General features: G+C 37.7%; 1 protein-coding gene across 1 annotated transcript in view; it reads left to right on the forward strand.

The window, feature by feature from the left end:
• DDX46 (DEAD-box helicase 46) overlaps positions 1–15,368 on the forward strand; it is a gene marked incomplete at its 5' end in the record, with an annotated part of 25,512 nt that extends 10,144 nt beyond the window's left edge. The window contains 13 exons of the mRNA XM_019534730.1: positions 641–762; positions 1,727–1,805; positions 3,674–3,756; positions 4,190–4,354; positions 5,698–5,860; positions 6,776–6,969; positions 7,495–7,632; positions 8,730–8,879; positions 9,790–9,987; positions 11,438–11,656; positions 12,858–13,002; positions 13,695–13,768; positions 14,559–15,368. Of these exons, the coding sequence (XP_019390275.1) occupies positions 641–762; positions 1,727–1,805; positions 3,674–3,756; positions 4,190–4,354; positions 5,698–5,860; positions 6,776–6,969; positions 7,495–7,632; positions 8,730–8,879; positions 9,790–9,987; positions 11,438–11,656; positions 12,858–13,002; positions 13,695–13,768; positions 14,559–14,606 (1,778 nt within the window). The remainder of the gene's footprint in view (positions 1–640; positions 763–1,726; positions 1,806–3,673; positions 3,757–4,189; positions 4,355–5,697; positions 5,861–6,775; positions 6,970–7,494; positions 7,633–8,729; positions 8,880–9,789; positions 9,988–11,437; positions 11,657–12,857; positions 13,003–13,694; positions 13,769–14,558) is intronic.
• Positions 15,369–15,442: the final 74 nt, after the last annotated feature.

Consider the following 15,442-nt stretch of genomic DNA (forward strand, 5'->3'; position numbering starts at 1 on the left):
CTTTCAACGTATAGCTTACTTATAACAGCTTAACATGAGGAGTGAAAGGGAAATTTGCTGCTTTACATTTTTTCACTGGATGTGGGACCGGGGCTGACTTATGACTAAGTCAGCTTTGGTCTCTTTCTTGCTTGGTTGCAGGAGATGAAGTACAGAATTCTTGATATGCTTTGTCAGATATTTTTTGCACACTCAGCAAGGTCTTAAGAAAGGTCTTCACTTCCTCTCTTGGAGATTTATTTCACAACTGTCTGGTAGCCCTGAGAGAAGTTTCCTTGCTCATAACCATTGAAGATTCTGTCATTTCAGCAAGCCACTTACTACTTTTGTGGAGTGATTTATCCATTAGGAGCATTTGCATTAGAGTTGACAGTGCGTTTCCATAAGTTGGAGAGGAAGAATTTTCTTTCATGTTACTGGAGATCTGGTCATGGTTTTTTTTTTTTTTTTCCTCCATCACAGGCTCAACTACTGCAGTGCTCTTCAAATAAGGGTTTTAAACTGGACACAAAAGTAAATTTGTATTACTGTACTGGGGGTGGTTAAAACTTCACTGTAAAATTTTTTTTTTTTTTACTGTGTCATTAATAGTATCAATTACATTTCTTGTTATGTGGGTTCTAATATTTTTCTTTTTCAGCTGTTATCATGACCCCGACTCGAGAGTTGGCTTTGCAAATTACCAAGGAGTGTAAGAAGTTCTCAAAGACTCTGGGACTTAGAGTTGTGTGTGTCTATGGAGGAACAGGAATCAGTGAGCAGGTACATACTATTTTATTTATAAACATTTTTTGACACTCCTCAGGTAACATCCTTTCATACAAATCCAGTATTGGTTTGAGCTCTCCTTTTTGCTTTTCTATAGGTATCAGTATCTTAGAAGTAAATGGCCATCCTTGAAAGTCTAGTTTTAACAATCCCTTGCTTCTTCATGTACATATAACTGTGTTCTACAAGCCAGTTTGCTTTAAGTCTCTCATATGTATTTCCCAGAGTTGCAGAATATTTTTATATGCGAAGTTGGGCAGTACTTAAAGCATTTGTGCAGTATAACAATTAGAAATACCATCTTAAGGGCTTCTGTGGTTTTACCTCCAGAAGTTCCCTAATTTTTATTAATGCCTCAAACACCTCCCCTAGATTCTCTTAGTTCTTCTTGTCTTTAGCAAGCATTTTTGTAAAGCTTGATAGTTTAATTTGCAAGCCAGTTTTTTGCCATGGAAATAGGAACTGGTAATACTTGCAGCATTTCATGGATCGCATGTGGCATCCTGAACTGCTGACCCCTCTGTGCTGCCTGCAGCACACGGCACCACCAGATTTGGCCCATATGTCAGATGCAGCATGTGGGGCTGGTCCAGTGAACCATGAGCCAGATCTGGCCCACAGGTCATATGTTTGATATCCTTGCTGTAGAGTTTCTGAGGTCCCTACATAAAATAGCATAAATGGGGTACTTGTTGTATATAGGATTCATATGGCTATCATATGCTTTTGTAGCAACTATGGATCTACTTCTGGTAAGAAGTTAAAGAAATTTGCAAGTAAAAACTTTAAATGACAAATACATAAAACCATTAGTGGGCTATTGTAGTGCTGCATGTATAGTTAATTATGGTGACTGAAAAGATTGCATGTATCATTCACTCTCTTATTTATAGGGTCACAGTTCTAAAAGTAACTCAGATGGCTTGTTAAATTAAATTTACTGTGTTTTTAAAATCAGATCGCAGAACTGAAAAGAGGTGCTGAAATTATTGTTTGCACACCTGGACGTATGATTGACATGTTAGCAGCTAACAATGGTGAGTAGAAATCTTTTTCCTTTGCACATTTTAAAAAATATTTGTGTAATGCAAATAAAGAAATTCAAGAGATCATATGTTTTGATAAATGGTCTTCTGGAATTTATTTATATTTCTTGAAGCTGTGTTATTCATTTTATCATGTACACTAGTACAAATGACTCTTTACTCATTTGCTGATTTTGAAAAACAGTAATTGTAGTATGTTTGAAATTTTTGTAAGGATTTTTGTGCACTATAGATATACAACTATCTGCCCCAAATTGGGAGAAATTTAGGTAAAGAGAGACTTACCTAAATTTCACTTATTTTTACATAATTCCTCCACAATGCTAATTAATATTAACATAATTTAACAGCTGACTTTTACCTCAAAAAGGGCATGCCGAATAGAAGTCTCAACCTTTATCTCTTGATAAAAAAACAGAAAGAATTACTGAATATGATTTTAGTTGTAATTAAAACTACTGTCTTCCTCAGTTGAATATGTAGGTAGGATATGCTGGGATAACACAGCTTTAAGAGGTTTTGTTTTAGCATAATCATTGCATGCTTTTTAGACAAAGTTTGATTATTAAAATATTCCACATCAAAACCTCTACTAAACTGTTGACATTATTTAACTTCTGTGGAAAAAGTACCTTCAAGACTTATAGAACTGGGCTTCCAAGACTTAATCCGTCAAAGGTAGGTACATTAATGCTGTTCCCAAGTAATTTTGCAGAGTTATTATTTGGGGATGCAAATATTAACATTAAGTATAGATGTAGATTTTTAGAAAAGTTTATTTTGGTAACTTAGTGTGAATTCAACATCTACAAATTCTGTATTACTCCTTAAAAAAGAATAGTTTGAGGATTCAAGGCAGTTATAATCTTGCTTAATTTAAGATGATAAATATTTGCATATCTTGATAAAGCTGCCAGTTTGAATAAAGAATGTTTCTGGAATATGAAAATCATAATTCCAATCTGAGAACTCTCAACAGAGTGTCACTACATTATTGCTTGAAATCTGACATAATCCTGTGTCAGTGCTTTTTAGAAGAAACTTGCTTTAATTGCATTTGTGAAAAATCCCTTTGTATTTTATGCATACTTGTTAAAAGATGCCCATGTACTTGTTTGGGAAGGGTTTTGACTTGTTTATGCAAGACTGCTCCGAAGTGAGCTGTGTGTATAAGCTTACAACTGTTCATCTTGCTTCCACTTGTCCCAAAGTCTTTTAAGTCAATGGATTTGCTAGACAGGTTGGAAAATATTGCTTATACTGTATTATGCATATTATTAGCAGTTTGTTAGAAATAGTTATGAATACCTAAAAAAATCATTATTTCTGAATGCCAAGAAGGCATTATATATTATATGTTATATATTATATTATAAAAATAATCCTTTTTTCTGAGGCTGCATCAGTTAGCACTGAACTTTGCCTTCCACACATGCGCTGTAATCTCTAATATGTTTTTTTCTAGGTGGCGCTGTCAGATTATGGCTGATGTGGCTCGTTGCTTCATCTCAGTCTTAGTTTTATGATGTGTTTTGGCGAGGGCTGTTTTCTGAATTTTACAGGTTCTTCTGGCCCTTTGATGGTATGCAAGAGAAGAGTTTGACAAAATAAAGGGCCTTGTGCATACTTACACATTTTTCAAAATATATATAGATAGATATAATGCCATTAGAACAAGAAGTTTAAAACTCACCTTTAGTGATATTAAAAAAAAAAAAATTAAAATGCTATTTAACTTTTATATGTTGGTTAGAAGCTAGTCAGAATACTTATCACTTTATTTAAAATTACTCCTGAGGGGAAAACAAATTTCAGTTTGATTTTGTTTCCCCATGTTTTTTCCCCTCTCCTTTTCATAGGACGGGTGACAAACCTTCGTAGGGTTACATACGTTGTACTTGATGAAGCAGACAGAATGTTTGACATGGGTTTTGAACCACAGGTAATGAATGGCACAGTGGATTTTAAGCAGTGAGAGTAATGGTGAGGGGGGAGGGATGGTTTTCCTGTGACGTAGGTTTTAGTTTGGGGCTTCAGGACTATCCCAAGGCTTTTTTTCTCTCTCTCAAAATTGGGAAGGTTTTTTTCTTTTTCTCCCTACTAGAAGGTTTGTGTTGTGCTGATCCTTTAAGGGGTACAAAATTCTAGCACTGTTTTGTTTGTGATGTTCCAACTGAGCCCACCGAATGTTGCTTCTCTAACAGCGATGGCTCATGGTCTCCAGAGGGTGTAACTTGCAGAAAGCTGTTTGTATTTTGTGGAATGCAATTATTTCTTAGCTTTAAAAATGACAGGGTGCTTATGTGAGCATGTATGTGTGTAAAGTTTGTTGCTAGAGCACTTCAACGTTAATCAGGATTTTACTGTTAAACCAGGTCATGCGCATTGTAGACAACATCAGGCCTGATCGTCAGACGGTCATGTTCTCTGCTACTTTCCCCAGAGCCATGGAGGCTTTAGCTCGTCGAATTCTGAATAAACCTATTGAGGTTCAAGTTGGGGGAAGAAGCGTGGTCTGTTCTGATGTGGAGCAACATGTAGTGAGTATTGCATAATTGCATCTTTTGTTTCTGTAGCAAGAAATCATTTCTGCAAGAATATTTAATGAAACATTGACATGGAGAAACAGTAGCTTATATTTTATTTGTATGTGTTGGAATAGATAGAGAAAATCAGCAATTTTTTTTAAGTCTAGTCCTATCATGTCAGTTTAGTTTATTTTCCTTGCATGAATGGCATTAATTCCTTTAGAATTCCTTGTGAGGCTCTTCCAGCCTTCCTTTGGTGAGGAGACACAATTTTCTAGTTTGATATAAAGAATGTTTTGGGAGATGCAGAGAGAGAGGAGATTTCCAGAAATGTTTTCTAGTGCTTTTAAAGACAGCACAACCTAATTGGTTTAACACAGCAGTAGGAAAGTTCTCATAGACATGCAACCCTCTCTGTGAGTAAAATATGACAGGTATTTTTAAAGTAGTCATTTGCAGTTAAAAGTGGCATTTTTGAGCTGCCATCTTGTTTTTTCTGCAAAGGTGTTTGTCTAATGGGAACCAGAAATTCTCATTGTAATGAATGATGCTTGAAAATATATTCCACAGTTGGTTCATGATGCAGGTCTTACATGGTGAATGTTTAGTCTGTTCGAATTGGCAGATTTGCGCTATTGTTCATTCTAATTTTCAAGCACTCTGGTGATCTTCTACTATTTTGTAGTTAGTCATTTTGATCCTTGTAGTTTCTTTTAGATACAGTTGTGGGTTACAGGAAAAAAAGACGTGCTTGTAATTGTTGCCCTTTTTTGCGCTTATGTCTATAAAAAAAAATTATGATGGAATACTGAAATAAGAGTGAATTAGCCTGACCTAGCTGATGGCTGCAGAGCTCTGAATGTGGGAACAAGTATATCGCAGTATCATTGCAGTGCAGTTCAATCTATAATTGTACACTTATATTTTGGAGTCACTTTGGCTTGCCTAATGCCTATGTTGCTGTGCTGGTCCGGAGAATTTTTTTTCTGTGGCCGCTTTTCATTTGAATATTGCCTCTTCAGTGTAAACATTGGGTTTATTAGTAGTCACTAAAACACTCAAAAAGCCCCTTCATTTGCAGATAGCAATATATCTAGTTTTTTTTACTGTTTCATATAGGTTACCTTACTGTCAGCTTTAGTACTTCCATTTCTGTCTGTGCATATGGCCTGAAGAATTTCTCTCTCTCTCTCTCTCTCTCTCCTTCTCCTGCTCAGTTGAAACTCAAAAGCTAATCAAAGTGTAATCAAAGACAGATGTTGTGAAGTTTATGTTGTTAGACTCTTCAGAGTTTTGTGTTTGAAGATGTAATCTCTGTTCTTTCTACTTTTGTTTTTCTGTTTTGCTTCTTTTAGATTGTTATAGAAGAAGAGAACAAATTCTTGAAATTACTTGAACTGCTGGGACATTATCAGGAGAAAGGATCTGTTATCATATTTGTTGATAAACAGGAACATGCTGATGGGTTGTTGAAAGATTTAATGAGAGCTTCTTATCCCTGCATGTCACTTCATGGAGGTAATGTGCAATCTTAAGGACATATATTACTTTTAGCTAGATCAATGGGGTAGAATAATTGAAAAGTGTTTTTATATGTTTCTTTATAGAGTCACTGTAGACATTTAGAATATTTCTGCAGTTCACATAACTTTTCTTCACATTTTGAGTGGAAGTGCAATTGACTTGGCATTTTTCTTTATTACGTTAACTTATAAAGCACCGTCATGTGCCAAAATATCGCTTTATGCAACACGGTTATGAACCGAGAGTAATACATCTCTGGGAATATTATTAACTAATTGCTATTGCAGAGCCTGGAGGGCAGGCAAAAAACCCCATTTTTGTAGCTTTTGAGAAGCTAGTAGCTGTTGTTTCCCTTCTGCCATGAAGTAGTTATTTAAAAAGTAAAGCAGAAAAATCTCTCACTCAAACACCTGCCATCCCCAAGTGTTTCAAAAACTATGTAGAGTGATGTTGGTATACAGCAGCCAGCCCATGCATATCACATTCTCTAACTTCGGTAACAATGCCAGGGAAAATTTAGCCAAGGACATAGGAAAAACCCAGGTTTTAATGAAAAATGTCTTGCGCTTTTGGGTGCACTTGCAAAGTGGACAAAGCCTTCAGAAAAATTCAGTTGTGACAGGTCAAATTTAACTTGTTTATTGAGATTGTTTTCTTTAAAAGAATGTTTGGAGGAGTTGGGTGGGACAGTCTTTGTAGAGAATTACTCTTCTGCTGAGACTGCCTGGTTTTGTTCAGAGTTCAACTATTGTCTATTGAAATGGGTGAGTTGATGGAAATGCACAACAACCTGGTGCTGGGGGTTCTTTCAGCTTAGCTGAAACATTTTTTGTTATTGAAAACCAAGACAGTAGATACATAGAAGTAAATACAAACTTAAATGTATGGTGTTGTGTTGCTTCCTTGCAGGAATTGATCAGTATGACAGAGACAGCATAATTAATGATTTTAAGAATGGAGCGTGCAAACTTCTTGTGGCCACATCAGTAGCAGCAAGAGGCCTGGATGTAAAGCAGCTGATGCTGGTAGTCAATTACAGTTGTCCCAACCATTATGAAGATTATGTGCACAGAGCAGGCCGAACTGGACGAGCCGGCAATAAAGTATGTAAAAGTAATTTTTCTTAGTAAAAAGTGGTTTTTATTTTTAATTAATTGATAACCCTGCCTTGTATATTGATTAATGTTGTAACTGAAATGGGAATGGGAAATAAAAAGATTTTATTTGTATTTGATAAGAAGAAGGGAGATGATTTTTAGAGAAATGGGGAAATTTCAAACCACGGCTTCCTGTTTTGCCTTGCATCCCTGCAGAATGTAGATAATGCTTTTCTGGAGTAAGACTTTCTCTATGAATTTGGCTCTTGCTGTTTGTGCTGGAAATGAGCATGAGTGGCCTTGTTTCAAACTCACCACCAGAGACAGACCTAAATGAAAAGCTTTTAATTTTACAGTGAGTTTGTCAGTTGCCATGTTAACTGCATTTATTTATACTCTCCATTTCTATTAAAAAAAAAAAAAAAAAAAAAAAAAGATATCAAATGCAGTACCCTTGCTAAGATCAATGAAAGAATGAAATGGTGTATTTAACAATTACTAGGCTTACAGTTGTGTATTAACCTTTAATAGGGATTTGCATACACTTTTATTACGGAAGATCAAGCACGGTATGCTGGTGATATCATTAAGGCTTTGGAATTGTCAGGGAATCCAGTTCCTGCTGAACTGGAGAAGCTCTGGGCTGACTTCAAAGATCAGCAGAAAGCTGTAAGTAATCTTTCCTTTTTGGTGTGTGGTGTTTATGTTGTGTCGCTTACACATTTGGGTACAAATTCTGCATGTGAATAACGTTGTGCACATGAGTTGTTTCACTGACCCTCTGATAACACTCATGGAAAGCAATTGGATTGTTTTGGGGAATTTAACTGTGGTAACTGGCTGTGTAGTTGGAAGAGGAACCGCTGAGCCTGCCTTGGGACCTGATGTTATCAGGGTTCATGTAAAAGACAGTGAAGTCTCTTGTAATATTTATATATGGTCTAAAATGGAGTTGTCAAAGATGTGGGCCACAGGCCAGATCCAGCCCACAAAGGTGCTCTGTCTAGCCCACCAACCTGTTGGTGGCCAACTAGAAACTGGGCATGGCCAGAGCAGGGGACCTGCTGCAGAATCCAGGGCCTGCAAGGCCCCAGTGAATGTGGTGATCATTGGCAGGGCAGTGAGTGAGGGCTGATGCAGCCTTGGTCACGATTCAAGCACTTCTCCCATTGCTGCTGCCACAGCCCTACCACCTCAGCTGTCAGCCCTGCCACCACTCCATGCTAGAACTGCTGCCACTGCATGCCCCGTGCCGGAGCTGCCACTGTGGCTGCATGTTTTATGCTGGAACTGCTACTGCAACCACATCCCCTGGGCTGGATGTGCCTACAGGGAGCTATGTAGTCCATATCTGGTCCAGGGTATGGGGTGAGTTTGATACCCTGATCTAAAAAGTTAACACCACATCACTAGGCACATGCCCCAGATATCTAGTATGAAGAGTTTCTTGTGTGGTAACAAATATTTCTCTTCACCTCAAGGGGCATTTTACTTCTTCACTCAAAACCCAAAATGGCTTACTCGTTCTTATGGAATTGATACAAAATTGTGTGTAAGCTTTTTGTTATAACTTACTTCTTTCATGGTTTGGAAGAAGTTCTAAGTACCCTAATTTTACCTTTGTTAATGCATAAACATTTAAAATCAATAGTAACAGTAAATCAGTAGTAAAAATAAAGAATAGTCTCTATTTTACTCCTGCTGGAAGTGTCTCTTAAAATTTGTGTTTGAATCTCTTTTGAAAAATAATTGTTCTTGCTTTGTAGGAAGGGAAGATTATTAAAAAGAGTAGTGGCTTCTCTGGCAAAGGATTTAAGTTTGATGAAACAGAACAGGCTTTGGCAAATGAACGCAAGAAACTACAAAAAGCTGCTCTTGGCTTGCAGGATTCAGATGATGAAGATACAGCTGTTGATGTAAGTACAAATAAGCTAGTAATTTACATTATAAGGGATTTTAGTTTGTTCAGATAACACCTAATAGCACAAATTCAGTACAGCAGCAAATTGCAAAATATTTTATTTGTTATATTGTACTCTAGTTTATTAAATACATCTTGTGTGTTGTCCTGTGCTTTCTTTAATTCATGAAATCTCTTTCTCATGAGGAGCTGAAAATCATCTACCTGTGACTTACTGGTATTTTATAAGTAGATTAAGAATGGATGATATTATTTCATGCAGCGGGCTCAAATATTTTTCATACTTGTACAGTTAATTAGTCTTATACCAAATGGAATGAGTGGTTACCTCATTCACAAAAAGCTTGTAGTTACAGGGTTTTAAAGAAGCACCTGGCAGCTTTCTCCTTGTCTACATCCATATCAGATCCTATTACTTAATGTTTGATACCTTTTCAGCGAGGTGGAAAGTTATTCCATTGACTGCTGATAAAAGAGCAGTTGAAGAACTCCTCTTTCCTCACCCCAGTTGTGTAGTTTTCGTGATACAAATGCCTTTTCCCCAGTCTGCAGTGTGTGATTATTAAGGAAACTTGCTGTTTAGTTCACCCTGAAGTAGCACTTTTCATGCAGTGAGCTCAGAGTTCAATGTGAAACTGGAGGATAGTGTATGCACCTTACCCAGGGTCCGACAGTAACTTGTAGTGCAGGCTGAATTAGAACTCCAGTCTTCTGATCCCCAATCCTATTTCTGACTACAAGACCCTTTCTCTTTGTTCTGCCATAGTTCTTGACTGGCACTGTAGCATTCACTGGTTGCCAAATCAAAAAAAAAAAAAAAAAAAAAGCAGTTGCACCTAGTGTTTCCTTCCACAGTGTTGATAAGAACAGCATAACAGTGGTACCGATGTTGTCCTTTCCTTTAGATTGACGAACAAATTGAGAGCATGTTCAATTCAAAGAAGAGAGTGAAAGACATGGCAGCACCAGGAACATCTAATGCTCCTACTCCCACAGCTGGTAACGCAGAAAAACTGGAAATTGCCAAAAGATTGGCATTGAGAATCAATGCCCAGAAGAATCTTGGTGCAGAGGCACAAGTGTTCGTCCCTTTCCACTTCAAGGTCATGCTCTCTATCATGCAGCTATTAATAAATGTTTAATATAATGTATTTAATTTTGTTTTACAGCTATGTGAACAGGTTGATCTCTGTAGTTCTGCCACATGATGCTGTTATGATTGGTCTGTATCCTCTAAATAGGGCTAACTCAGTGGGGGTGGGAAATTATATTAATATTTTAACTACTAGATTTGTAATTTTTTGGCGTGACAAAATGCATTAGTATAACAGCAGGGAGCTCTTCATCTGCGCTGACACACAGGCATTAATTATGTCTGATTTCACCAAGCATGACTACAGAACTTGCTAATTTTATCACAGTAGCAGAATGTCCTTTTTGGCTGAAATATGTAATATATTATTGGAGGTTATGCTGTTTAAATTAAAGTGAAAAATGGGGGTGTACGTTAACAACATTTTGAGAGAACAATGGGTTATATTTGAAGGTGACACCAAGCTGCGGGGAGTAGTAGATACACTGGAGGGTAGGGCTAGGAGTGACCTAGACAACTTGGAGGATTGGGCCAAAAGAAATATCATGAGGTTCAACAAGGACAAGTACAAGGATTTGCACTTAGGATGGAAGAATCCCATGCACCGCTACAGCCTGGGGGCTGACTGGCTGGGCTGTGTGTCAGTGCTGTAAAACTGGGTGGGAGTTTTCCAAACAAATGATTTTCAGTTCGTTGGAAAATGTGAATTCCTTTAAACCAAACTATTTTGAATAAATCTTAACAAGTTTCATGAACAGGCATTTCTAGCCTATTTACGTGGCGGGCTGCTGGGGAGTCTGAATTACCGATCTTAGTGGTTCTGGGCTTGCGTTACCATGCAACAGCCTTGGGGCTGCTGCTGAGTTGAGAGCTTGGCAACCCTGGGAGTTATAGCTCTAATAGGGGCTTTCTGGGACACCAGGCTCCCGGCTGTGTGGTGGAGAGCCTGGGAGCCCTTACTTGAGAACTGAGGATTCTTGTTTCCCCCCCGTGTGGCAGGGAAGTTGCCAGCAGCTGGGGCAGATGGCCAGGCTGGTTCATGTCAGAAAAACACTTGTTAAAATTTCCTTTCTGCCAGAAATTCCAGTTCAGGATCTTATAATTTCTCACAGAGTTATAATTCCAAGGTTAAGTCAGCTCAATTGACCAGTACCATTGGGGTTTTATATCCATCGTGGGGAGGGATGCCATCCTTGTTTGGCTTGGTACTTGGACAAGGAGTGAGTGTGGGGATGCAGGGATAGGGAAGGGATTATAGCCAATGTTAGCCTTGGCATGTTGGGATGAAACAAGGCTTTCTCTTGCTGAGAGAGGAGGGAAAGGAAAGGAAGGTTTTCAGATTGTCCATATTGATGTGTGTAGAAACTTTCTAAAGCAACTCTGGTTCTAAAAAGGCCAGGTTTTTAGGGTGCTGCTGCCTCTGGCTACCTCATTTTGAATACAAACCTCTTTTACTACAGGATGTGATGCAGCAGGCAACAAACGCTATCTTGAGAGGAGGCACAATTCAGGCTCCTACTGTATCTGCCAAAACCATTGCAGAGCAACTGGCTGAAAAGATCAATGCTAAGCTCAATTATGTACCTATAGAGAAACAGGAGGAAGAGAAACAGGAGGGAGGACAAAATGAATCCTTTAAGAGATATGAGGAGGAACTGGAGATCAATGACTTCCCACAGGCAAGTAACTGATTTTTGTTGAATCATATTTTAATAACTGTCACTTAACACTGTTTTAGTTGGGACTGTGCAGATTTATAACGTGATCTTGCATTAGAAGGGATTTCTGGGCCTCTCAGATCTTCCTCTGCCACATCCTCTTGACATGTAACTGTGGTAATAAGTACCATCTACCTATTGGCTTTGTTCCTCAGTTCAGAGGTGCACAGTGCTTGAGGTTCATTCCAAAATGCTTCCCAAGGAAGTTATTAGCATGTAAATCTAGGGAAAAAAATAGTTTATTTTTCCAGCGTCTCTTCTGGCCGCCTTTTTGTTTGGCTCACTCACCTATTCATCTCATAATTTCAGAGGCACCAGCTATACCACCCAGCCCTACCAGTGGGAATGAAGTGCCTCAATGCCCCTTATGCCTCCGACAAAGGGACAGTGCCATTGCTCAACCTAACAAAACTGAGAAACTCCCAAGGGGGCAACTCATTGTCTTTTCCTAATAGGAGTCAAGTTACATACGTATAAATACAGTATGAGATGCATCCTATTCCTGCCTTTCAACACTGAATGTAGTTGATATAGTTACAACTAGTTCATATACAAGACCATGCAGTTTGTCTCTTTGAAAAAAACCCCCATTATATGCTGATATTTTCTACTGAAATCTCATCATCTCTTTCCACACATTAGTATCTGAGCTTTTATAAGTAGGCATGCAGAGATGCATGTTTATAATAGCATTTAATTTTGTTTCTTAGAAGAATTGCTTTCAACAAAGACTTGCACCCCTAAAGAGCTTTCTGAAAAACATAATGCTGATGATGAGAATTAGCAGAATAAACTTGTCTTGGAAGTCGATTCCCATGAAAGGCTCGGTAAATGATATTCTCGGCAGAGTGCTGCTGGGTAAAAGCATAACAAGAATAATTATTACTTTTTTGACTTCCCAAGAAACAAAATGGAGAACCTTGAGAGCTCTCCCTCCAGTGGTCCTGCAGATCCATCCTTTTTTTTCCTCCCATTTATTTCCCTGACATAATTGATGCAGTGGTAACATGGATTTTATTGCATACGTTCTTTTGGAACTGGGCAGTTGCCTCATTGTTTGAAACCAAAATTCCACTTAAGACATTTCTGTTAAATAGTGGATCTCACCAGGTAATGTTGTTGCTGAATTGCAAATATCTTTCTCCTAATCTTTTTTGTTCAGACTGCCAGGTGGAAAGTTACATCTAAGGAAGCTCTGCAGAGAATCAGTGAATATTCTGAAGCTGCTATTACAATCAGAGGAACATATTTCCCTCCAGGCAAAGAGCCTAAAGAAGGCGAACGAAAAATTTATTTGGCTATAGAGAGTAAGTATTATGGGTATTTTTTAATTAGAGATGTTTTCCGTGTGCTATACGTAGGCGTTTGATTCTTTGTGGCATACATCTTTGGATCTTCACTCCCAGATATTCTTGTTATCTTGAGAATAAGTATGGGTACCTACTCATTTGTCTCGATACTTTTTGCCAAACGGTTCCTGGAGTTGTAGGAACTTTGATCCTGTGAAAACTTTGCGTGTCCATAATGAGGAGACTTATATGGTCGCCCTGTATGAAAATATTTGAAAAAGAGTAACAGTAATTCATTTGGTACTAAAAATGAGGACAAATATAAAGATCTTGTTTGAGTTGATATGGAAAAAGAATACAGCGTGCTGTTCCCCTGCAATTTCTGGCAGGGGTCATATAACTGATCAAATCTACTGTGTGTAGCCTAGTGAATCTCATGTTTATTTTTGACATGCTCCATGCTAATGTTAGTTTGTCTGTAAACAAACTTGTTCCAGGATGTTACTGAATGCTGTAAACAGGGATTAAAGTTTTTAAGTAGGTTACTCCTTTTTTTTAAAAAAAAAAAAGCAGTGCTGGTAGTCTACATTTATTACAGTTCAACAGCAAACCATTGAAACATTTTGATTGCCTTGACAGTAAACCTGCAACATTTACTCTTTACACGTAGTATATAGAAGCAATTCTAACGTTTGTTTTCTGCTGTCCAGGTGCCAATGAGCTGGCTGTGCAGAAAGCAAAGGCTGAAATCACGAGACTTATAAAGGAAGAACTAATCAGATTAGTAAGTGAAATGTATTAGATGGCTTTGTTAAGATTTGCAGGAATGTTTAAACCTGACCTACAAGATAAGTCTCTGTTAATATCTGGGACTACGTATCAGAAAATGTAGAAAATGGTGTAGCAGTGAACAGCAAGGAAAATACATTTCTCCACGTGTTATGGGTATTATGAACAACCAGCAGATGGAGACAGGACACTAACTAAATTTTGTGATCTCAGACTCCTGGAAGAGTCGTTTTCCTATTCAATTTTTGTCTCTGGCTCCATAAGGCAGAGCTGCATTTTAACAGATTGGTTTTTAACCCTCCTGGTATTTAGTACCATTTGTGTCATGGTTTGTTTTTCTTTCTTTACCTTGCTGTGGACAGTACACCATGGTGTGGTAGCCTTCTGTGTTCTGCTTCCTGTTTTCAGAGGAAATTGAAATTGTCATAAGAAATGGAATTTTGAGACCTTCAGTAGTAAAAGCCTTGTTGGGGGTGGGGGAAGCAATCACCAGTAATATCGTAGGCTCTGCCTTTCTCTTCAAGGTACCTGCCAGTGGTCTTTCAGCTCAACAGTCTGGAGGTTATGTTGCTCTTGCTGTCTGTTTTTGGAACTAATTTTGCTCCATTTTTCAAATTGTTGAAATCTGCATAAAAATTCCTTGCAAATTGCAAAGAGTGTGTTACTACTGAGCAACTCTGTAATTATTTTTAATATCCACTTATTGCTGAGCAGTTTTTACAAATCATTATTCATCTGTTTTGGCAAGCCATTGTGATTGACTTCTTTTTCCTCTTTCATTGCAGCAAAATTCATACCAACCAACCAACAAAGGAAGATACAAAGTTTTATAAATATTTGGAGCAACCATCTGCCAGTGGCTGGTGTGTGAAACTTCGTGGCTTCTCTTGTTTTTGCTGTTTACACTGCTTCTTGTAAATTAAGAATTTTTTATTTTGTCTTGTGGACATTTTTTAACACGAAATTAATATTTGCTGAGACATCTTCATTCTATCTGCTAAGGTTAGAAATCTTAAAGCAGACCAATTTTGGAAGGGTATGATTTAATTTAAAAGTGTAGTTTATATACATTTCACCTTAAAATGCTGAATAAAATGGATTTTAATTTTCCTGACAGACTCTAGTGTAATGTAAATTAAGCAGATTTGGGCTTTGCATTGGAAGTTAGTACTTACAGCTTCACACCCTGGGGGGCAGCTCACACTTTATAACTTAGAGTGGAAATTAGTGATTCAACACCAAAGTAAGGGCAGAATTTTCCTCCCTGATCTGTATTCGCTCACGAACCTGTTCAGCCTCCATACCCTGTGCATAACTCACAGTAATGGCATTTAGAGCCCCATACTGATCAGAGTAGACAATTCTGTCCTAGAACAGAAGTTAGACGTTTATTCTAAGATCCTTTTTTTTCATTTTTCTGTCTCTTCCCTTGTTATAATTAATTATTTGGGTGTTTCTGTAAAAAAAAAAAAATGAGATGTTTTGTAGTAGGAAAAGTGGTTTCAGCTTTTTTCTAAATGTCAGGATTTTAGGATTTGTTTTTCCCCCATTCTTCAACCTGAGTTATAAACCTATTTAGTAAAAAAAACAAAAAACCAAGCAAACAAAAAAAGAAACAGAATCAGCAAAATGAGAAACATCTTTTGTAATGCAGTATAAAGTTTGTCAC

This window comes from Crocodylus porosus, unplaced genomic scaffold, assembly GCF_001723895.1.
Source record: "Crocodylus porosus isolate Cpor-Errol unplaced genomic scaffold, CroPor_comp1, whole genome shotgun sequence".
Lineage (NCBI taxonomy): Eukaryota > Metazoa > Chordata > Crocodylia > Crocodylidae > Crocodylus > Crocodylus porosus.